Source organism: Acomys minous (genome assembly GCF_964271855.1).
Source record: "Acomys minous genome assembly, chromosome: 4".
In the NCBI taxonomy this organism is placed as follows: domain Eukaryota; kingdom Metazoa; phylum Chordata; class Mammalia; order Rodentia; family Muridae; genus Acomys; species Acomys minous.
The window spans coordinates 120,774,443-120,799,421 of NC_140486.1; the positions used below are offsets into that span (position 1 = coordinate 120,774,443).

General features: G+C 37.3%; 1 protein-coding gene across 13 annotated transcripts in view; it reads left to right on the plus strand.

Moving 5' to 3' along the window:
- PPIP5K2 (diphosphoinositol pentakisphosphate kinase 2) overlaps window positions 1-24,979 on the plus strand; it is a 62,272-nt gene that overhangs the window by 20,525 nt on the left and 16,768 nt on the right. For 4 of the 13 annotated variants that reach the window (XM_084779001.1, XM_084779007.1, XM_084779008.1 and 1 more), the window contains exons 11-25: window positions 317-403; window positions 1,512-1,591; window positions 1,700-1,805; window positions 2,621-2,706; window positions 6,593-6,718; window positions 6,835-6,956; window positions 7,145-7,327; window positions 10,125-10,266; window positions 11,502-11,725; window positions 13,464-13,591; window positions 14,423-14,537; window positions 16,741-16,848; window positions 16,936-17,052; window positions 22,112-22,276; window positions 24,585-24,758. In XM_084779001.1, the coding sequence (XP_084635127.1) occupies window positions 317-403; window positions 1,512-1,591; window positions 1,700-1,805; window positions 2,621-2,706; window positions 6,593-6,718; window positions 6,835-6,956; window positions 7,145-7,327; window positions 10,125-10,266; window positions 11,502-11,725; window positions 13,464-13,591; window positions 14,423-14,537; window positions 16,741-16,848; window positions 16,936-17,052; window positions 22,112-22,276; window positions 24,585-24,758 (1,963 nt within the window). The remainder of the gene's footprint in view (window positions 1-316; window positions 404-1,511; window positions 1,592-1,699; window positions 1,806-2,620; window positions 2,707-6,592; window positions 6,719-6,834; window positions 6,957-7,144; window positions 7,328-10,124; window positions 10,267-11,501; window positions 11,726-13,463; window positions 13,592-14,422; window positions 14,538-16,740; window positions 16,849-16,935; window positions 17,053-22,111; window positions 22,277-24,584; window positions 24,759-24,979) is intronic. The other 9 variants (XM_084779009.1, XM_084779013.1, XM_084779002.1 and 6 more) reach the window with 3 other exon arrangements.

A 24,979-nucleotide genomic window follows, 5' to 3' on the forward strand; every position in this document is an offset into this window, starting at 1 on the left:
TGCTAAACACCTTCCTAAGTTGAGTCTTAAATAATTTTCTATTAGATGACAAGATATACTACATACATAAATATGGCAGCCATCATATAACGGTTTTGCTTTGATTTAGTGGTGTCTCTGCTGCTAATACTACAGGGCAGATAGATGTCTGATGAAGCTCAGGTTAGAGCCCGTGTACTCTGTATCAGGTCACTGTCTCACTTCTAAGAAAACAACTGGCTTCTTCATCCTTGTAGGATTTGGTTTTCCAAAACGAAGTCAAAAGAAACCCTTGATGTTAGAGAATTGATAACATGAGTATTTTTTGTCATTTTAGGATGGAACTTCGATGTGTCATAGCTGTCATACGACATGGGGATCGAACACCAAAACAAAAAATGAAAATGGAAGTGAGGCACCAAAAGTATGTCATAAGAGAGCCTTTACCACGCATGTGTAATTTTAGATTTCTGTCAGCATTAGCTCCTTTGATTGATGCATCAGACAATATTTTTACCCACTACTTTGATCATGAAAATATTTAACCCACCAAACGCATACAAATTCATTTAAAGGATTTTGTGTGTGTTAGCGCCTAAAGTTTATTGTGGGTATATCCATATCTGTCGATCTACTATGCCCTTCATTTGTCACCATATAAATATATTTTACTTATTCTTACTTTATTATTTTCTTGCATTGTACTGTGAGAAACAACATTTCAGCATTCCAGCAGCAAATTGGTAGGAAGTTCCCATTATTTTTGTTGAGTGTTTGATTTGGACATGATAAAATATGGAAACCTGAGCCATTAAATATGTATGGCACATGATGCATTGACCACAGAAAATGTTTTGTATTTAATGGTATGCTGTTCCATTGTGCACAGTTTTGAGAGTAATACAGTGGGTATTAGTTCAGTGTGCATTAGGTACGTGTTGACTTCTATTGGTAAAAGAGAAGCAGATGCTGAGTGTAATGGGTACATGAACTTGTGTTTCAGAGTTGGAGGCTGCAGAATCACTTGAGCCAAGGAGATAAGACACCGACGGGATAATACATAAAAAAATTCACACCTTTAGTCCCAGCACTCAGGAGGCAGAAGCAGGCAGATCTCAGTGAGCTCAAGGCCAGCCTGGTCTACAAAGCGAGACTAGGATACCTGAGGCTACACAGAAAAACTTTGTCTCAAAAAGACAATAAATAAATAAATAAATAATAAGGAAGATTCTTTGGCTGGGAGAAAAGGTAGAAACCTAAGGTTGGGTGAAAGAAGAAGCACAGTACTAATATGCATAGACTTTATTCCCACATCTATTATCTTATTATGTTGATTATGTGGTGAGGACGTTAGTTCGCTGTTTTGTTTTTTAATAGGGTCTTATTATGTTGCCCAGGCTGACCTTGAACTCATGATCCCCCTGGTTCAGCTTTCTGAATGCTGTGGTTATAGGTATGCATGACCGTGCCCAGCCTCACAGTAATAATACTAATTATTGCAAATGACTTACTGTCTTTTGTCCTTTTCTAAGGTTTTTTGATCTTTTTGAAAAGTGTGATGGATATAAATCAGGGAAGTTAAAACTCAAGAAGCCAAAACAATTACAGGCAAGTTTTTATTGTTGTTTTTTTCTTCTTCTTTTTCTTTATGTATGTTAAATCTAAATTTCTTTATGGTGAAATTACATAAAAATTCAAACTCCTTAACTTACTTAGGAAGTCCTGGATATTGCGCGGCAACTTCTTATGGAGCTGGGGCAAAATAATGACTCTGAAATTGAAGAAAACAAGTCAAAACTTGAACAACTTAAGACTGTGTTAGAGATGTGAGTAGCTCTTTGGCGGTGTTCCTTACAGTACAGTTCTCCTGTTTGGTTTATGTGACAACACATACTATCATATTGAATTATTGATTTAGCTTTACTTTTAATTTCAATGAGGAGAAAGCAAGCAAGCTTTGTAACTGGTCCTTCTTGAATGCTTAGAATGAAGATCACGTAGCTAACTGAATCCGAGATTGAGCCCTGTTTAGCTAAAACGTGTTCAACTGCTCATTCAGACATAGGTACCCATCACTATTTCTGCTGTGAGCTTTATGGGTGACCACTTATGCTCTTATATCCTTTAACGATGCTTAAACTGCACTTGAATTTAAAATAGTTTTCTCTTCATTTTTGAGAATTTCCAATGTGTAGACAATAAAATACTATCACAACTACTTTCCCCTCCATCAACCTCCATTCTCCACCAACACATCTTCCTCCTAATTTAGTGGTTTCATTAAATCCAGTTAGTGCTGACTATATATGTGCATGGGTATGCGGCATCCACCTGTCAGCATCCCTTCCCATGCTCCGGCTCTTTTACATATTTGTACATGTCTGTATACTGTGCCTTTCCAGAATTGTCTAACTTTTATCAAAACATGTTTTAAAAATTTTTTAGCGGATTTGGATGATAGCTGATTTTGTAGATTTCTTTTTTGGGGGGGGTGGGGGCGGGGACAGGACTTAAGGTATTTTTGAAGAATCCACCAAGACAGTTGAAGAGAATTAGTTTTTAATCCATATATTTTAGTTTTTCTTTAGGAAGTCAGTACTACATTAATGTTTTACAATCTAATTGGCATTTTATTTTTCAGGTATGGTCATTTTTCTGGAATAAATCGTAAGGTCCAGTTGACCTATCTCCCTCATGGTTGTCCTAAAACATCCAGTGAGGAGGAAGGTATATAATTTTTAATCTCTATTGTAATTATGTGTGTGTAATAACTTGCTCTATATTGCTAACTTGGATCATTTTGTTCTCAATAGCCTTTAGGATTGGTATGCTGGAAAAACCAAAACAAACAAACAAAAAAGTAAAATGAGTATTTTGTTAGCTATGCTTCTATCCTTTTAATAAAGATATATTTTGTTTTATTCTTGAGATATAATTTAGTTATAACATTTCTCCCCTTTCTTCCCTCCAGACCCTCCAAAATCCCCTCTCTCCTTCAAATTCATGGACTCTTTTTTTTTCCCACTAAATATAAACTGTTCAGTCTGTATAATGTTACTTACATGTATGTTTTCAGGCCTTACCATTTGGCACTGGACAACCAATAGATGTGCTCTTTCCCTGTGGAAGACCCATATTTTGCTCCCGCTCCACTCAGCTGCCTGTAGTTCCTTCTGTAGGGTTGAGGTCTCCTGGGCTTTTTCTTGTCCAGTTTGGTGTGTTCTGCTCTGTTCAGCTTAGGTTCGGGCAGTCTTGTTAGTGAGATTTTACGAGGGTAGCTTCTGAAGTTACTAGGGGACACAGTTCCATAGTAAGCTCCCTGAGCTGCTGGCACTTACAATCTTTTGACCTCCTCTTCTACAGTGTTCCCTTAGGTGTGGGAGTGTTTTGTAGATGTTCTTTTGGGGACTGGGCTCCACAACTCTGTTTTGACTGGTTGTAGTTTTCTGTAGTAATCTCCATCTCTTGCAAAGAAGAGTTTCCCTGATGGAGTGTGAGGACTACAGTAACCTGTGGGTCTCAGGAGGGATGTTTATAGATTGATTGTAGGGATTATGCTGGTTAGTAAGTTCGTGGCTGTAGATTCTCCAATAACCATGGCTTCACTAGCGCTGACTAGTTAACTCTATTTTCAGTACTGAGCATGGCGTCCTTCTTGTTGAGCAGGTCTTGAGTACAGTTAGAAAGCTGTTGGTTACCCCAAGGTGTGCATCGGGTTATTGTGATATTACTGATGTGGTTCATAGGTGTCTTAGCTGAGTTGGACTGTTGGTTCCTCACTCCTTTGGAAGCTCGCATGGCCTTCTTGTACCATGAAAGGTAGTTCTGAAGGAAGGGTCTTTGATGGCAGTTCCAGCCAGGAGTCTCTAGGCCCTGCATCTTTAGCAATAAGGATTTACCATCCACCTCTAGGGAGTGACCAAAGGCAACAGCAACAGGCTATGTGTTTTTGGGAGGCCTTGGCCAACAGATTAGCCGAGGGCTTCTCATATCTGATGCTGAGGCTTCTGTTAGGTGGTCTTTGGCTCTTGGAAGGAGCACCATCACCCCAGATGAGAAGAGTTCAGTAAAGTTTTATATATTTATGTATACATGGAATTACATGTATTATAGGTTTTTGTTTTGCTTATTGAGGTGGGGTAAGTAGTTAATAGTATTATTGTTGTTTTTTCAGAAATCTTTTTGTTATTTTGCCCACCCCCTCCTCCCTCATTAAGGAGCCCCTCCTTTCCCATCAGCCCCTTGTCCCCGCTGCTCCCTTTACCCTCCTCCAGCCTTGTATTTATCGCCCTCACCTTCCCTAAGAAGCTCCTCCTTTCCCATTTCCCCTACTAGTAATCTGATAAAAGTAGGTTTTATTTTTTCAGTTTTAAATAAGAAATGTTGTTATTTTTGGAACTCCTCAGGACCACTTTTTTCTCTGAGTTAGTTCAGATGAGCCTTCTACTTATAAGTAAGTGTTTTTTGGTAGATCCTGTTCATTCTGTTGTTGGTAGGAGATGACAGTATACAGAAAGAAAAAAAAACCTCAAAATATATGAAAAAAAATTGAAAGTACATATAACCAATGTGTTTCTAGAGTAACTTGATATTTTGTTCTAAATTTTAAACTTAATTCCACTATGCACCTAGATAGGTATGCTCCTAAGAGCATAAAATCCAGAAAGAAAAATGGGCAGGATTGGAACAACTATTCCGTGTATATTAATAATACAGGCTGAGTGTCCTTATCCATAAAATTCTAGAGCCTGTTTGTAAAACTTTACATTTTTAGTGTAGAGCATCTGTGTGTCTCTCTCTCTCTCTCTGTGTGTGTGTGTGTGTGTGTGTGTGTGTGTGTGTGTCAGAAGTAAGACCTATATGTTTTATGTGTGCCTTACATGTGTCCTGAAGATAACTATACCTTTTTTGTTAGTTTGTTTGTTTCTTTTCTTTTTTTTTTTTTGATTTTTCGAGACAGAGTTTCACTGTGTAGCTTTGGCTGTCCTAGACTCGCTTTGTTGACCAGACTGGCCTCGAACTCACAATGATCCGCCTGCCTCTGTCTCCCGAGTGCTGGGATTAAAAGTGTGTGCCACCACGCCCGGCTACTATACCTTCTTTTAAGTGACTTTGTACATATGGAAAGTTTCCTTGTGCGGAATTCTAATTTGTTACATCTTGTTAGTTATTCAAAAGTGCTAGAGCCTTGTGAATTTCAGATGTTTGGATTAGGTTGTTCTACACCTGGTAGTTATTCTTGCCTGTCATGCTTTTTTCTAAGTTTCTTTTTTAAACTGGTAATCAAGAGTGGTACACAGTGCCAGCATATCAGTCTACAGGAAGACACACCTTTAAAAGGAATTCAGCAATGCATATTAAAAACTTGAGCACTTGTTTTGTGCTCTGACCTTAATTTTAATTGCAAGAGCCTTTCTTTCCCCAGGAGTTAAGCAGGTGATTAGAACAGGACAGAGCTATTGAGCTACTTCATGACGTTTTGATTATCTTAAGTATAAATACAGGTTTGAATATGTTTAGCTTGATGTGTTTACCATTTGCACTCATCATGCTTCGTGATCAAGGTCACTATGGCTTTATTTCCTATATTGGAATTTAGATCAAAAGTGTTCTGGGAGAGAGAGATACAATAAAACCATCTGTGAAATCTTCTTCAGTACATTATTATCAGCCTGCGTAGTAAAGCACACACAGGGCTGCTAACTCACCTCAGCAGAAAGGTGCTTTTCTGTTATAATGAGTCAGTAATAATTCCTTTCATGCTTATAATACTTTGAATAGTGGCAGGTGTTGGTTTGCGTGTTTGAACAGGGTCTCTGGCTACTCTGCCTGTCCTGGCACTGCCATGTAGATCAGGATGGCCTTGAGGCTGTAGTAACCCTTCTGCCTCCACGTTCCATGTGCTCGGATTACAGGCATGTAGCACTGACACCAGCAATACTGGTGTTTAAATGACCCTTTCCCTTAGCACCCCATATGCACACCTTCAAGCTATGATGAAGGACAGGTCAAAATCAAATATAGAAACTCACTTATAGTGCCTTCTTATATCTAAGCAAAGACGTTGAAGTAGAATTTTAAGAGCCTGTTGTTTTTCCCAACTGAAACAGCTGGTCTTGCCTGGGTTTTACTAAAATTTATTAGTTCTCATAAAATTTAATATTTGCCTAATAATCACCCAGATTACTGATTTCCAAATAGAATGAGGTATGTATCTTCTTCCCGTAGGCTATGCACTTCATGCTATATGGTGGCACATCAGAAGGCACTTGGCATTTTGAGGCCTGAGCCCTGGCACCTAGGAGCTCAGGGTGTGACTAACAATTGCAGAGCTAATGCATTTAATGTGTTGTAAAAACTGCTAGCAGGGCAGGGAAGGAAGAGAGGCTAGTTCTCTGGAAAACATGGAGTTCCTGCTTCCTAAATTAAAGATTTTAGGATTCCAGTGAGATCTTTACAAGTGGAGCAAAGGGTGCTCCTGATGGGAGCAATAGACCACAAGGCACGTTTAGAGAACTTGCATATGGGTCAAATTCCACGGAAAGAGAGCCCCGAGTAAAGGTTAATACTGAGACCTGTTTAAACAGTTGTTTATCGCTCTCCCCTGTCGTAGATAACCGAAGAGAGGAGCCGTCCTTACTTCTGGTTCTAAAATGGGGAGGAGAACTAACACCTGCTGGTCGGGTTCAGGCTGAAGAGCTGGGAAGAGCTTTTAGGTGTATGTACCCTGGAGGTCAAGGTAAGTGCGGTGATTTGATTAGATCTGCACACCTGTACCCTATGGTATTATTAAGCATTTATAGAGGTACCACAAAACAGAAGCATAGCTTAAGTGATATGAGGACTTATTTTCAGGAGATTATGCAGGTTTTCCTGGCTGTGGCTTACTCCGACTGCATAGCACCTACCGACATGACCTCAAGATCTACGCTTCAGATGAAGGGCGGGTCCAGATGACTGCAGCTGCTTTTGCAAAGGTATAAACAGCCTTATAACTACTATATATTCCAATGAAAGGCATTACTGACAAAGATGAAGTATACGAATAGTAAAGTTGACCTTGGAATGAGTAGCTTATGCATGATAACACTAGCATCTCATCCAGTTACTGTGATGGCCTGTGACTGTACACATGTGTAAACCCCTGACTCTATTTCATACTTAGGGTCTGTTGGCTCTGGAGGGAGAGCTTACCCCCATTCTTGTTCAGATGGTGAAAAGTGCAAATATGAATGGCCTTTTGGACAGTGACAGTGACTCTTTGAGTAATTGTCAGCAGCGTGTGAAAGCAAGGCTTCATGAAATACTTCAGAAAGACAGAGATTTTACAGCTGAAGACTATGAAAAGGTAGGTCTCAGCAGGTCTTTCCTCAGCTTGTGTTTTCAGCTTCACCTGTGCTGTTGGTATTTCCATTTTTACATAGGTCATTAATAATCTCTATATATTAGTCTATTTGAGGGGACTAGTATACTTCCTGTTTAAAAAAATCAGATAAATATTCTATGTTTTGTGAGCCTGTTGAGGTTACTTTTCCTGTTGCTGTGATAAAATATCCCAACAAAACTAACTTAAATAAGAAAGGGTTTAATTTGATGCAAAGTTCAAAGTTACAGCCCATCATGGCAGAGACAAGACAGTAGCAGGAACTTGAGGCAGCTGGGCACATTGCATTCACAGCCTTGAAGCAGACGTTGATGTTTATCCTCAGCTCTTTTCCCTTTTGTATATAGCCCAGGAACAAACCAAGCCTAGGGAATGGTGACGCCCACTTGTACAGTGGGTTGGTCTTCTTACCTCAGTGAACATAGCTAAGATAACTGCCTACAGACATGATCAGAGACCCATTGCCTGGGTGATTATTAGGTCTCATCAAGGTGACAATTTATATTAAGTATCATAATGCCAGCTGTTTGTTCTCTCTCTCTCTCTCTCTCTCTCTCTCTCTCTCTCTCTCTCTCTCTCTCTTTCTCTCTCCCTCTCTCTCCCTCTCTCTCCCCCTCTCTTTCCCTCTCTCCCCCTCTCTTTCCCTCTCTTCCTCCCTCTCCCTCTCTCCTTCTCTGTCTCTCTCTCTCTTTCTCTGTCTCTGTCTCTCTGTATGTGTGTGTGTGTGTTTGGTTTGTTTGCTACCTTTAAAATGTTAAAAGTCTCATAAGGTTACATCACTGACCGACTGACCCTACTTGGTCTGCAGAACTTATTTTGCTGTCTCATATTTTATTTTATCAACATTCTGTAGTTTATGATGCTTTTGACTGATTCTGTTAAGAGCTGTTATGATTAATGCTGGTGTGAACATTTTTGCAGTCTCTTAGGAGACTCTATTTCTCTTAGATGAATTCTATGAATGACGATTCAAATCAAGGTATGCTCATACTCAGTATTACTGGAGTTCAGACTAAGTTGATTATGTGTATCTTTGAGAATAATGTGTCAAAATCTATTTTTCTCCTTAATTATATGCACATTTAGTATGACCTGATGAGGCTTCTCTTCCTACTTACTGGAACACTGCTTATCAGCTGTAGCTGCTGCTTCTTCTGCCCTGCTTGTTGGTCATCGTATAGTAACAGTGAATAAAATAGTATGCCTTCAGCACAGGCTCCTCTTTAATTGTTTTATGGCATGTCTCAAATTTCCACATAAGCTTTAAAATAGGCTTATTAAAAATAGTATTGCGATTTTTATTTAGCTTGCATGAAATCCATATTTCCATGGCTGATCATCCACCTCAGCAGACATTCCAGAAGGAAAAACAAAAAACAAAAAACCTTCCCCCCTTACTCTCTCGAAGAACTCTGGCACTAAATGCCCCTCCCTTTTACTTTCTGTGCATCTCTATTCCTTCTCTTGACTTCCTCTAACTCTCAATGTTTTTTTTTCCTATGTTTACTCTTTGTCAACTGGTTACTTGCTCTGCCTCTTGACCTAGGGCTAACTTTATTTAATCTTGTTTACAATACTCAAGCAGAAAGCGCTTGGATTAGAAGGTGTGTGCTAGGAGTGACCACACCACAACTAGAAACAGGTTTTCCAGTAAACAACACAATCTTGGGATTCACAGTGTGATCAAATATCCTATAACATAGCCCTTTCGCTGTGTGATGGTGCTACTCATAGTTTTTCTGTTTAGGTTTTTATTTGCTTCTAAATCATCCTGGTATTTTATTAGATTAGTTTCACAAACATGTTTCTTGGCCAACCAGTTGATTAACTAAGGTTTATAGTTTGTTGCTTGGCGTGGGTTACTTCTGATGCACCCTTTCTTTTTTGAATCCAACATGTAAGCTATTTACCATTTTTTCTACCTTTGTGACACTCAGACTTCAATTTGAATCTGGTGTTCTTAATTCAACAATTTTATTTCTTCTTGGCATCTCTTTAGACTCAACAAACATTTCCAATGCAGGTGAAACCTCTTTCTAACATCAGGCTGTGTTCTTGATCACTGGCCATTTTATAATTTTTTATGACCTTGGTCTCTCTTGGATGCTTTAAAGAATAAAAGTAACTTTTCTCTGTGGAGTGTCACTTACCTCCAGCAGTTACATTGGACCAAAGTACCTAGTTCACTTTAACTAAAAGTGCAATTTCTCTTTACATTTTGTTGTATTTGTAGAAGCCTACTTCATTTTGTCAAACATCTTGATGATATAAATGTTAAAAGTTGTATTTATAATCAGTACCATTAATTGCTTGTGTTGAATTGGAAAAATCCTTATTAACAAAGTCTAATAGCATAGTGGTTAGCAGTATGAGCACTGCAGCCAGCCTTCCTGTGATAGAATCCTTGTCCAGTTACTGAACCTCAGGTGAGTAACTCTCCAGAGAAAACATGGTGACGATTGTATGTGCCCAGGACAATAGCAAGTGGGAATATGTCAAGTGGTTAGAACCATATTTGCAAGTAATGTGCAAATCTCCAAATTCTCATCACATCTCATCCTTTAATGTAGATTTGTTAAGTAATCTAATTATAGTTAAAGCTTAATATTGTTGTAACATAAATTTCTGGGTCTTTCATATCCCTGTTGATGCTACTACTGTTTGTTAAATATCTTAATGGATAGAATGTAATTATTTTCCCAGCTGTGGAAAATTTTGTATTTGGTCTCTAGGATAAAACACTTATCTTATTCATTTGTAGCTTACTCCATCTGGAAGCATTTCTGTTATCAAATCAATGCATTTAATTAAAAATCCAGTGAAAACCTGTGACAAAGTATATTCCTTGATTCAAAGTTTGACTTCCCAAATCAGACATCGGATGGAAGATCCCAAATCTTCTGGTAAGTTTTTTGTTTTGTTTTGTTTGTTTGTTTGTTTTAAGACTATATAACAGAAGCTACTGTCATTGTTTTGGTAATAAGCATTAAAATGAGGTGTGTGACTCTTAGAGTATGAAGCCTCTCTCTTGGGCTGTGGGTGTAGATAGTCTGTATACACTAGTATACAGACTAGTGTATAGCCAGCAAGAACTAATAGCTAGTTTATGGCCATTTTGTCCATGATAGTAAGAACAAGAGAGTACAGTATTCTTACTTTGTTATCACATTGTTTAGCATCCCCAGATAGTTAAGCAGAGATTTCTTGTTCCAAGGCTACTTTGAAATCCTTGATACCTTAGATTTCTTGTCGATAAAAATGAGGACTTTGAACTCTTTAATATCTAAGAGGTATTTTTTGTGAAATGATAGTATGCTTATTCTATGTAGTCATAGCAATTTAAGGAAGTAAAGTATTTAAATTTTAGAATAGTAAGCATATTAATTCAAAGAATTGTGCTATACTTCTTGGTGTTTTCCTTTGCAGTATTATCAAAATCTATAATATATGGAAATGGTCTCATAAATAAATCAGGCTCCTCATCCATGTACTTGTGTGAGGTACTTGTCCAAGCCTAAAACTATGCTCTTGCTAATGGTCTATGTGGACCGTAGTACTTTCTAGCTGCTGCTTCTTCTTCTTCTTCTTCTTCTTCTTCTTCTTCTTCTTCTTCTTCTTCTTCTTCTTCTTCTTCTTCTTCTTCTCCTTCTTCTCCTTCTCCTCCTTCTCCTTCTTCTTCTTCTCCTCCTCCTCATTCTTCTTCTTCCTTCTTCTTCTTCTTCTTCTTCCTTCTTCTTCTTCCTCCTTCTTCTTCTCCTCCTTCTTCTCCTTCTTCTCCTTCTCCTTCTTCTTCCTCCTTCTTCTTCTTCTCCTTCTTCTCCTTCTTCTCCTTCTCCTTCTTCTTCCTTCTTCTTCTTCTTCTTCTTCTTCTTCTTCTTCTTCTTTTTCTTCTTCTTCTTCTCCTCTTCCTCCTCCTCCTCCTCCTCCTCCTCCTCCTTCTTCTTCTTTCTTCTTCTTCATCTCCTAACAGGGACCCAGTCTTGGAGGCACAGTCTGGTAATTACAGCCCCAGAAAAGCTGAGCCAGAAAAACAGGGAGGTCCAGGCCAGGAGAGCCACATAGAGTAAAAGTAAATACTAAGGCATATTCCTAATCTGATTGCTAAGATGGATATACTAAAACTTGTGTGTTGTTTTAGATATTCAGCTTTATCATAGTGAGACACTGGAACTTATGCTGCGTAGATGGTCCAAGTTGGAGAAAGACTTTAAAACAAAGAATGGAAGATACGATATTAGTAAGATTCCTGACATATATGACTGCATCAAATATGATGTTCAGCATAATGGTTCCTTGAAGTTAGAAAATACAATGGAACTGTATAGACTCTCGAAGGCATTAGCAGACATTGTTATCCCTCAGGTATGTTACTCTTGGGAGTTAGTTTCTTTATACTTTAAGTAAAAAGCACTTTCCTTGCTCACTGCTGGATAAAGATAGATGGCATGATCCTAAATAATGCTTAACTTTTATATTAGGTAATTTTGAGTTATTATAAGTGTTTTATTGTACTAGTAATCTCATTGTCTGATTGTCTAGCCATTTGATGATACTGAGTTTTTAAAGATAGGCTTTATTTATTATAGCAAAATTAAGTAGAAAATACAGAGTTCCCATATGACTTCTGCCACTATACAAGCGGAGCCTGCTTTCTCCTTTTCCCACAAAGTTACCACACTGGAGTAGCATCATGGTCACAGTCACACTAACATATCATGGCGACCCAGAGCTCATAGTTTATGTTAGGATTTATGCTTGGTTATGTATATTAGCCCAGTTTATTGTAATATGTATAATACAGACTAGTTTTGCTGAATTAAGGATGTGGTGATTGATCTTTTTAATTGAATAATAATTTGCCGACAGAACTGGAAGCAGTATGGAATAAATGAATTAGCAAATTTTTATTGCACACAACTGTGTACCTACTAGCACCATGCTAGGGAAGTGTGTGGGAAGTGAATGAAAATGTTAATTGTGGTCCCATGTAAGTATTTTCACAGCCTGGGCATATAGTTCAGCGATAGTATACTTGCCTACACTGCACAAGGCTTTGGGATACTTTCATGTCAGCAAAGAGTTATTTTAGCTAATTTCAACAGTGTGAACAAAAATTTTACTGTCTTGAAGAGAAAAACTAATACTAACTAGCATACACACAGAGGCAGACACCTTTGGCATTGTTGTAAATCTAGAAAATATAGTGACAAAATAGTTGCTCTAAGTTTGCAACTAAGAGAAAAGTATGTTAGTGTTCAGAATTTTCGGTCTTTCCTTGATTAGTTGATTGGTATGAACGGAACCTAACTTACCAGGCTTTTTATTTGGAAAACTAGGTTCTTTCCATTTCTTTCACTCCCTTTTTATGTATTTAACACACCTGGAACTCCGGGGCTCAAACTATTTTTTACCAAGGTTAGCAGTGGACAAAAGTTTCCAATTACTTACAACTTGCTAAATCAAATTTCAAAACAAATTTTCCCTTATTTTTAATTTTTTCACATCTTTGATTACAATTAATTAAAAAAAACTTTAAGAATAATATTAGACAAAGGCTTTTCTTCTTGAGACTGGACCTCACTATATGGTGGTCTGAGCTGCTCTGGAACTCTGTGTTGATCAGGCTGGCCTAGAACTCACAGAGACCCACGACCTGCCTCTGCCTCCCAACTGTTGGGATTAAAGACACACACTACCACTACTAGCTTTTTTGAAAAATCTGTTATGCATTTTGAATTAATAGTAATTACCTGTATGTTTAGTTTAAAAATCTCTGACCTCAAATTTTTGTCTTAAAATTTTTTTTTCATATTTTAAACCTTCTGATGAACTGGAAGATTAGTCATAAAGTTTGTGTTCATCCATCACCCCCTTCCCTTTTCAGTACTCAACTGCACTTTCAATTCCACCAGAACTTTCTTCTAATTACACATACTAGCTTGAAAAGAATATATTTGTAGTTGCAAAATATGCAAACCAAGAGTTGCCTATTTTTGAAAGCTTTATTAAAACATTTGCACCTTATGATAGTTCTTTACCTCAGGAGTAGAATTGCTTGTTACAGCTTTTCTAATTTAACAATATTTCTAACTCTCCTCAGGAATATGGTATAACTAAAGCTGAAAAACTGGAGATCGCCAAAGGCTACTGCACTCCTCTAGTTAGAAAAATTCGATCTGATCTTCAGAGGACACAAGATGATGACACTGTCAATAAACTCCATCCTGTGTAAGACTGTAGCAGCTGTTCACATGTATAGGCGTCTATTTGTGTGCATTTCACATCCAAAGTCCTTGTTGGTTTATGCAGAAATCAAGAGTGTGTCACTTTGTATTACAGACGTAGGATTGCATAGGCATTCCTGTTAATTACTTCCCCCTAGTACTCCCTTGGGGCTGTGGCAGGGGAATGCTGAGGCCTTAGACATGTCATAGGCACTAGCTCTCTCACTGACCAGCGGCCCTGAGATAGTGTGTCTCAGTTATGCCAGCTGACGTCAATATTATCATCGAGTCTTTACCCATGTTCTGGTTTTATAGTCACATACCCGAAGCTCAACCAAGGTTTTGTTTGGGCCAGTGTGAGGAAAACCAAGGGAACGGGGATAGGAAGATAATTTTCATTAATTAACTGTTCTGATTAGTGTGAGCCACATTGGGCAGCATTATAGTCTTTGAGTATCTCGCTTTGCTACTAGAAGAACTAAACTGATCTGTTTCCAGTGCACTTAAATAATGCTGTGTTTGTGTGTGTGTGCGTGTGTGCGTGTGTGTGTGTGTGTGTGTGTGTGTGTGTGTGTGTGTGTGTGTGTGTTTGTGTGTGTGCATTTTGTTTGATTGTTTGGTAGGTTTTGTTTTTAACTATTCTCAGAGGGCCTAGTTTGTTCTAATTAAAGGAGTATCTATGTGATTTCCAGTTGTAGTTTGAAGACTGAGAGACTTTCTTATTATGGGGCCTTGCTTCTAGTAAGATTAAATTCCATTTATAAAATTGTTTGTATGTGTGGTATGCTTTTGATTATGTGGTTATATTTTCAATCTATCTGCTTCTTAACTCTAGGTATTCTAGAGGTGTTCTGTCTCCTGAACGCCATGTTCGTACCAGATTATATTTTACCAGTGAAAGTCATGTGCATTCCTTACTGTCCATTCTTCGCTATGGTGCCTTATGCGATGTGAGTACAGGCTGTTCCAGTCTAACTGACAAATACTTCGCTTCAGAGTTTGTACTCAAATCACTGATTGTTTTGTTTTTTTACTATTAATTGTGGTAATTTGCTATATTTTCATGAGAGTATACTAGCCTGTACTAAGCATTTTGGTAGGTTTGGGGAATAGAGACATGTCTACCTTCTTTCAGAGATGAACTGACAAGATCACTGACATCTGTGATCCCAGCCAGAGCCACAAGTTTAATGCCAGCCTGTGCCATGCAATTGTTCCAACAGAGCCCCTGACTAACTTAAGAAAGGAGAGGTTTATTTTGACTTACGTCTTGAAAGGGTATAGTCCACCATGGTAAGGAAGACTGTGCTAGTAGAAGAGGCTTATGGCTGGATACAGGCCGAATGAAACGGTTGGCTTAGAGTCAGTGGACTGTCCATCTCTACTGCTATGAAGAACCAGAGGCGCTGGCCTCACATGATCTGGCTAGAAACCTCTAGCCCCTGGACAGAGGGCTTGGGCTGTAGGTCAATTGTACATTGTTTGTCTAGCATGTGTGAGACTTGGGTTCAGTCAGTCACTACCTCCAGAAAGAAGACAACAAATAGTTAAAGTGGCGTCTTTGTGTATGTATGTGGAGGAGGACACTGTAGTGAAACTACAGCTTGTTGGATAATTCATTATCCAAAACCTTCTATGACTGTAAGGATTTATAAGTCATATACCAAGACCTTCACTAGTCTCTTCTCAGTTGAAATTTTGGATTACTCAGAATGAACTATGTAAAAATGAATGGTTTTGAAGGTTTGTTATGCAAAAAAATTATTAAAATGCTCTGGAGGCTTTAATAACAGTATACTATTGTGGCCTCTTCCATCTTAATTATATAGTAAGACGATATTACTAAATATTATTTAATTTTCTTTGTTCACTGGGGTAGACATGGAAAAGTCTCTAATTGCAACTTTGAAATCATGTGATATTCTTAATACAGTACCACAAAGCCCTAATTCATCTCTTCACCCAAAGAAATGAATACTCTTTAATTAAAGCTCATCATCTCTATTGATTGACACTTAGTCACCTAAAAAGCAATTCTAGTTCTTGGATTTCCTTCATTAGAAATATCTTTGCAAATCTTACCTCCTCAACGTTGCACACATTCAGATGTGACTTTTCATTCTACATCATTGCCGTAATTTTGAGATCTGTCTTATCTGAAATAAAAAGGAAGTGTATACTGGAGCAGAAAAGAGACCAGTCAGCATGGTGTTTCATAATTCTGTTCTTTTAGAATAGGGGGCAGTCTGTGCTAATTGTCACAGTATTTCAAACTAGAAAACTAGTGTACACCCTGATTATATACTAGAAAACTGCTGAGTGTCTACTTATTTGTAATGTTTGCTATATACGGACAATGAAGAAAGCTTTCCTGTGATGTTCAGAAGGTTTACATAGGCCTTGCTGATGTCACACAGACCCTGTGCTTTGAGTAGTCTCCTCTGTTCAGGCACAGCTTTCTGTCTTGGGGGCTCTCATTCTCTCATGATTCCGTTCAACTCTGGTGCCCTGATTACATGTGTGAAGACCATTGGTTCTCTAAAGTAAGATGGAGAAATGATGAAAGAGGTGATAAGATCAGTTGAGTTTACGTATATCTCCTCATGCTATTTGACAGTCACTACAGTGTAGAAGGGGCTATTTTGTTAAACAACATTCTGTATTCTTGGACTATAGCATATTGGAAGAGAAGCAGTAGTCTTTGAAGATAATATTCTGTGTTATAAGGCATAACGCTCTGCTAGGTATGTTCAGACTTACATTAAAAAGCTGTCTTATACATGTCAGTAGCACATGTTATACTTCAAGACATTTTTTTTCCTACCTTTTGGAAATTGTCTTGAAAAAAATTTACTCTTAGAGTTTAAAATTTCACAGATACATGATAAAATAGTTTTTCTATTTACATGATATATATATCATGTCACTCAATATTAAATAAGCTATATAATAATACATATTATATATTATATAGCTATATATAATATATGAATTATATAGGAATAATATAATATATTATATATGAATATATATGAAAAATACTATATGAATACTATATAATATGTATTATAAATAAGCTATTTAATAAGTAAGCTATGAAAGTGACTTTCATACGAAAAGGTATGAAAACTCCTTACCATCGACCCTTTTCAGGATTCAAAGGATGAGCAGTGGAAACGAGCTATGGATTATTTAAACGTTGTTAATGAACTCAACTACATGACTCAGATTGTTATCATGCTGTATGAGGACCCTAACAAGGTAAGAGCTCTTGGCCTGTATGTGTGACCAGAGGGAAGCAGACACTTGAAGTTCCTCACCATGGAAGTGTTCTTTCCTTTGTTTCAGGATCTCACCTCAGAAGAGCGCTTTCATGTTGAGTTACACTTTAGTCCTGGAGCGAAAGGCTGTGAAGAGGATAAGAACTTGCCCTCCGGCTATGGGTACAGGCCAGCTTCCCGGGAGGTAATGAACTTGGGGCTTTCAGCGCAGAGCTAATCAGCCTCTGATGTTCATGGTCTTCTGCAAGATTTTCCTTCGCTCTATAAGTCATTTTCATATCAACCAGTAGGAAAAGGGTTCCAGCTTTAAAAATATAATCTGAAGGCCCTGGGAAGGTGGCTCAGCAGTCAGGAGCACTGACTGTTCTTCCCTAGAATGCAGGGACAACCCAAGCACTCATGTGGCTCACAAGTCTGTAACTGCAGCTCCAGGCCTGCTTCTGGCCTCTGTGAACACCAGGCACATAGCATGGCACACAGACATGCATGTAAGCAGAAAGGCATAACAGAATACACATAAAATAAAAATAAATAAATCCTTAACAATTTAAATATGTGTATAATCTGAGTAAATAAAATGTTCATGTCTATTAGAAAATTTCAGATTTTTATCTTATTTAGATTGTTTGGATTTTAGCTGTGTTTGGAATGGGTAAGTGTAATTGTAGCTTTCTCCTTTTTTTGTTTGAAAACTGCTTAATTTCATACTGAACACTGTGCCAATCACTTGGCATGGGTTCTTTATTTTCATCTGTACTGTATTTAAGACTAAGTGCTTTCTGGAATATGTTTTAGAAAGCTAACATTATTATTATTTTCTAATTTTTTTATTACTAAATTTTGTTGATCGAATTCTAATTATGAGAAAGTACACTGGGTTTTTCCTAGTAGCCACTGGCTTAATGGCAGCTTGTCAGAGAATGCCTTTAATGTGTTTTTGTCTTTAATGACTTAGGACTCACCTCATTGCCCTGCACATGGTTATTGTTTGTCCACTGCCTGTGTGTCTTTGAATGTGTATTCTCATGCTTTGTTTAATACCATTGTTAGAGATCAGTCAGGCAGAACTTTATAGCAGTGTAGCTTACGTTGTTAGAGCCCTCAGAGAACCTTTTTAGTCTAACTGTTCTTCTAGCTATTTACTGTACAAAAATATCTTTACAGGATTTTGGGTTGTCCTGACAGTTTTGAGCATTTTTTGTCATACTTGTAAGAAGCAAGAATTTTTTTTTTTAATCTGTATAGTTTCTAAACTCTTTGCAACAGACCCTTCATTATGCTGCCCTACCTAGCTCAGAACTCCATATGTAGATCAGGCTAGCCTGAACCTCACAGATCTGCCTACCTCTGCTTTTGCTTCCTGAGTACTAGGATTAAAAATTTGTGCCACTGCATCTGCTTACTGTTGTTGTTATTATTATTATTATTATTATTATTATTATTATTATTATTATTGAAATATTGTTGCATCATTTTCTCCTCCCTTTCTTCCCTTCATCTCTTCCCACATCCCCTCCCTCCATCATATCCCATGTCCCCCACCTCCTTTCAAATTCATGGCCACTTTTTCTATTATTGTTACATACATATTCATATATATGTATGTATATACTTGCTGAGTCTTTTTAGTGGTATATGTGTATCTTATTCTTTGATTTGTCATCAGCAGTCATTTACTGTGATTATTGACTTATTTAGGATAAATATATTTAAATGGCTATTTGTAGTCTTTCATATCTTTCCTGTTTCTCTTCCTGTCTTTGAATTCTTTCATCCTGTTGACCAGGATTCTTACTTTATCTGGTTGTCTTTCATTTTAAGTAGTTAATTGGTTTTTATGTGTTGTTTGTTAAGTAATGCTTTTTGTACCTGAGGCTGACACTGTCAGGCTTGCTTGTTTGCTTGTTTTGGAACACTTGCCTAAGACCTTGTCTCTTTAAATAATTACCCTGTAACCACTCTCTACTCTACTTCTGAGGCCTAGCTTACGAGTACATTAGGCTTACCTTGCATCCTAAACTATTGGCCAAGCATTTCTTATACTTTTCTCTATATTTTAAGTATTTTCCTTTCTTGAGGTAAGATACAGTACTCCTCTCACTTCTCTTCTAGTACTCTAATTCTATCAGTAGTTATTTCTCAGTTTGCTATTGATCTCCACTGACTTTGTTATAGTATTACAAAGTGACATTGGCTCTAGTTATGTCCACCATTTCCCTTTTTCTCTTTATAACTTCTAGTTTTCAACTGAGACTCAATTTTGCTTTTAATAATGTGACAATAGCAATGTTTATTATAGTTCATAACTAATAACATTATCATCTACATCAACAATGGTTCATTTGGGTTTAGCTTGTTTAATAATTTTTGTTGTTGTTTTTTCCTTATATTCTAATACATAATGATGTAATAAAGGGATACTGACGTGGAAGTCACTGGGAAGTGGTGTATGCCTTTAATCCATGCTCTAGAGGCTAAGGCCTGGTGATCGTGTGTCAGGGCTATCCTGGGCTATCTTGAGCTACATAGCAAGAAGTAGTATCAAACAAACAATTACATGGAAAGGCTTTACTTGCTGCTATAGTCACCTGACAGGATACTCTTTTACTTCTTCGTGTTGTAGAAACTGGCTGAGTAACTACTGAATAACTCTCTACTCAAATGGTTGTATTGAATAAAAATAGGGGCTTAGTCCTCGGCAAAGTTGATAGACTCGTAATTTACCCTCTTTAGCCTTGTCAGTGTATTTTGGTAGGTTAATTTTTGAACTCTTATTTGTTATTATTCCTTTGACCTTTTTGTCTCTATCAGCATCACAGTCTTAATTATTGCAACTTAATGATCAATTCCAGTGAAATCCTCTGGCTTTTTTGTTCTTCACGATTACCTTAAACACTTAAAGATTCTTAAATTTTTCATACAAATTTTACAATCATCTTAATCTTCCAAAAAGATCATGTTAGGATTTTTTTTTTTGAAAAGTGCATGAATTTTAGTGACAAGTCCACAATTTGTTTCCAAAGGAAGTATGATCCAGTAAACTGCTTTGTACTATGAAATGAATGAAGATTCTGAACATGCTAGAACATCAGGATGCCCTACAAATAGTGCTAGAAGGAGACTCTTGCAGCTCCATAAGCAGATATGGTTTGTTTTCTTGCCCTGTGTACCATGTTAGGATTTTGATTGAACGTGGGCTTTGTGTTTTTCAGCTCAAGGACTCGGTATGTTATTATGTATCCTAATAATTTAGCCATTGAGTCATTTGGATTTTCTTTTTTTTTTTTTTAATTCTTTTTTAGGTTGTATGTTGGGATTGGGAACATGCATGCACACACATACAGTGTATGTGTGGAGGTCAGAGACTTGGTTGTCATTCCTCTCAGGATTCAGGGGTCAAGCTCAGTGTCTCAGGCTTGATGGCAGGTGCCTCTACATGCTGAGCCATCATGAAGGCCCTCATTTGAGTTTCTGTCTGTGGTCATGGCATCTATGAATGACATTGAAAATGAATAGATTTGATAATGGTGAAGACTGTCTTCCAGTGTTTCATTACTAACTGACACTTTCAAATTTTCTTATATTCTGTATAGCCCTTGGGTTGATAAAGTTTGTTTCCTAATTTAATTTTTTGTTTTTATGTGCACAAATGTTTTTGCCTGCGTGAGTTTCTGTGCCCTATGTTTTTGTTGGTGCTCCACAAAGATGGAAGAATGCATCGGATCCCCTGGGACTGGAGACCCAGGTGGTTGTGAGCCACTGTGGGTGCTGGGGACCAAACCAGCCTCTGGAAGAGCAGCCAGTGCTTTTAACTGCTGAGCCATTTCTCCAGTCCTAGTTTGGTGCAGTTTTTATGTACTCTGGTTTATCTAGGGCACAGTTATATTTCTAAGTTTGATAATGTAAGGAATTATGTTTATTTTTAGTTCATTCATCTTGTGCTTTAAATTCCTGTATTACTGAAAAACTGTTACCTAGTTTCCCTTTTCTGTTTTAGGTAGATGTTGGTATAAAGTTTTGTTTTTGTTTTTGATTTGAAACAGGGTTTCTCTGTGTAGCCTTTCTTGTCCTGGACTCAATTTGTAGACCAGGCGGGCTGGCTTCCAACTCTCAGAGATCTGCCTGCCTCTGCCTCCTTAAGTGCTGGAATTAAAAGCATGTGCCACTATGTACAGCTAGTATAGAAGTTCTTAACTTGTCTATCTTCTGTGCTATAAGAATCTTACAACCTGGGACTGTATTCCATTTATGTAGGGTTGTTAGCACCTTTTACATTTACTCAGTAAAATGCTAAACAGATCACAAAGTGATTGTTTTTCATACATTCTCACATTTATTAGAAATATTTACTGTAGAAGTCAACTTTTTGCGGAGATTGGGGGTTGCTTGTTTCTTTGAGACAGAGTTTCTCTGTGTAGCTTGGTTGCCCGAGACTTGTTTTGTATACCAGACTGCCTTCCAGCTCACAGAGATCTGCCTTCCTCTGCCTCCCTGAGTGCTGGGATTAAAGGTGTGTGCCACTATGCTTGGCCAATTCTAAAATATTTAAATTCAAGAGCTACTTTAGTTCATGCTCATTTTGATAACATTCCTATATGACAAAACTCATAAGTTGCTCGTTGCTTTTAGAGTTGTTCGTCTGTTTCCATGTTTGGCAAAAGACTTTGCTTTATATGGTTATAATTGTCATTTTTTACTTAACTTTTCCACATAGTATGCATATTTCTTGAAGCAATTTGTCGCTGTCGCAGTACCTTTTATATAAGATGATATAATAATTAAAGGAGTATGATGCTAGGGTATGAAGTCTCTTCAGAGGGAGGAGGTCCCCCTCAGTCACAGTCATAGGGGAGGGGAATGGGGTGAAAGTGGGAGGGAGGGAGGGAGGGAGGGAGGGAGGGAGGAATGGGAGGATGCATGGGATGGGATAGCAAATGAGATGTAATATGAATTATTTTATTTTTCAATAAAAATGTGAAAAAAAAGAATTAAATGAATATTAATTCACTTGAGGAAAAACTTACATAATAACTATATCAACTGTCATATTTATCAGAAACTTTTTATTAGTGTTTAGAGTTTGTTTGTTTGTTTGTTTGTTTGTGAGAGTTGACAAGGTCTTAGCTCTGCAGCCTCAAGTTCTTGTTTGCAGAGTGCTGGAATTATTGGCATGTCCCATCCCGCCGAGCTCAGGAGAGGCATTTTATTCTGACCTGTAAATGCTTTATATTCTTTCCTTACAGAATGAAGGCAAAAGGTCTCTTAAAACTGATGATGATGAACCTCATACTTCTAAGAGAGATGAAGTCGATCGAGCTGTAATACTCTTTAAACCTATGGTATCAGAGCCAATCCATATACACAGGAAATCGCCTCTTCCAAGGTCCAGGAAGGTGACTACAAGTGAAGTGAGTGCCCATGTGGATGTGTCTTTTATAGAGCAAGCTAACTATGTGTTAGTTAAAACTGAAAAGAAAATACAACTTTAATTGTACAGCTAGGAATTCTAATAGATTCTTATTTATCAACAATTTCTACTTTTCACACAAATATTAATTTAAAAAATAGATGCTGTTAAAAACATACCAAGTACACCAGGCCTGGTAGCATCTACCTATGAACCTAGCACTCTGCAGGTAAAGACAGGAAGGTCAGGGACTCACAGCCCCTCTTATCTGCACAGTGACTATGAGGGCAGTCTGGATTATAGGGGAGTCTGCAAAGCAAATGAACAAAGGCCTCAGAGATAAGTGTTGAGATTTGGGCTCTGTGTGCCGCTCTCACAATGCTGTTGGCACTCAAGCTTGTCTGAGACCTTGCTGAACTCCCTTTTGTCCCGTCATTTTAGCTGCTCTTCAGTAAGTAACTCGATTAAAAGCCTAATGTGTCAGCATTTTAATATAAGAGTAGATAAAAATTACTCAAGATGGTTAAGTGATGCCTAATATTGTAGCACTGTAGGTTTAGTAGCCTAGCTGCAGAAATCTACTTAGGAATTTGAAAACTTGATGATATCATTAAAATTTTTAATGATGTTTTAAGATCTATTATTAAGTTAAATCAATTATGCTCAGTTATGGAATAAGATTTTAAAAACATAAAAGTAAAGTTTCGTGGTTAAAATAAAGCTTAGATTAATTTTTAGTGTCTATAAGTATTTTACACTTTAAACTTGGAGTTACCTATTTTCTGTTGGTGATTTTCTTAGTATTGCTTGGGGCCAGTGCTTATATATTTTTTTAAAAATATCTTCATATGAAGTCAGAAGTTAAGCTCCCAAGAGAAAAATCAGCAATTCTTAAGTCAGCTATTTTCTGTTGATGTTTAAATGTAAGGAGTATATATAATTAGGTTTAACATTCTCAAGCATTTCATAATAATTTGGAATTTTCATTTCTCCCATCTATGACAATAATTCAAGTGCTGAGAATTTTAAAATAATTGATAGTTGGATGATTGGGAGAAAATTATTTATAAAATATATCATCGTAACTTTATAAAAGAAATTATATGTTAGTGTTGCATTAATATGATATTTCAACTTAATTATAGACGGTTAATTTAATAAGAAGAGGAAAGCCAACTCGTTGTGATCATGTGTCCTATTAAAACTTAATAAAAAATTTAGATAGATGTCATTAACTTTAGGAAAAAACTAACCAACCAAAAGTTCCTTGTGGTTATGTCATCTAATCCACCGTTAGTGTGAAGGCAAGTTGCTTCTCGTGTATTGGTGAACAAGGAATTTTTAGTCCATCAAAGATTTTGGAATTTCACAGTTACACACTTTCCTCTGCCCTCTACAAGATCTGTATATCACCAGCATGACAAATAGAATTGTTGACATGGTTAACTCTTAAAGCACAGTACATATTTTCAAGCCTTTGTCTCCTGAATTTTTAAATAATTGCTTTCAAGAGATTATTTCTATGCCTCATAAGATATGTTATTTAAGTAAAAATTTGACTTTTTCCAGCATCCTTCAATTCCATGGATGTCAGAAGTTTATTTTTCTAAAAGCCAAGATACACACACACACACACACACACACACACAAAAGGGCTATTCTCTTCATTTTTTGCAAGTAGGTTTTACTTTGTCCTCACTGTCTGAACCTAGACTGTGTAAAGTGAGAGTATTTGCTGCAGGCTTTGCCTCTTGCACCTTCCCGGCTCTCCCGGTGATGGTGAGCGCAGATCCTTAAGGACAGTCTGTCCCTATGATCACATCTGAATATTATAACTGTAGCCGACTCATTTTCTTTTCTTGGTTATACATTGCATTCATTTTACCCCCTTGTGTTCTAGACTGAAAAAAAATCCAACCAAAAATAACATAAAATCTTTTTAATATCTCATAAAATAAGCCAAAATATCTTTTACATTATATTTAAATATTTTCATATAAAGAAATACTATACTTTTTCCAATTTTAAGGAAGACAACTAGTAGAGAATAGTTTGTGTCTCTAAAGGTAATAAGATCTTCTATGATTGTTGATGCCATATGCCAATTCTATAATTTTTGAGGGTTTTAAATATTTGGTTTACAAGTGAGTATTTAATAATTTGCCTTTGAGGGAAAAAATGATAAGCAAATGCAAATAAACTGTATTTTTTTTTCTTCCTGATCATTTGGCTCTAATGAATCTAACTTTGCATGCTCTGCTTTTTTTTTTTTTTTTTTTTTTTTTTTTTGCCTTTTTTCTTACTTCCAGGAAGAGAGCCCCCTGAGTGTGTCTAGCCCAGAGGGCACTGGCACTTGGCTGCATTATACCAGTGGTGTGGGTACTGGGCGTCGAAGACGCAGATCAGGGGAACAAATCACCTCTTCCCCTGTCTCCCCCAAATCATTGGCTTTCACATCCAGTATTTTTGGCTCATGGCAACAGGTTTTTAAACTTTACTTCATTAAACATTTTTCATTCCTGCATTCAGAGCAACAAACAGCTGTTTTTGAGGACATCTAATCCCTTGTCGTCTACATCAGAGGAAATCCTTCTGCTTAAATTTGAGTGTACCTCAGGGTACCTCCGATGCTGGTCAATATTCCATGGAAAGAAACCACCTACTTTCCATGCATTTGGGGCTTTTACTGGGAAGCTCTAGATAT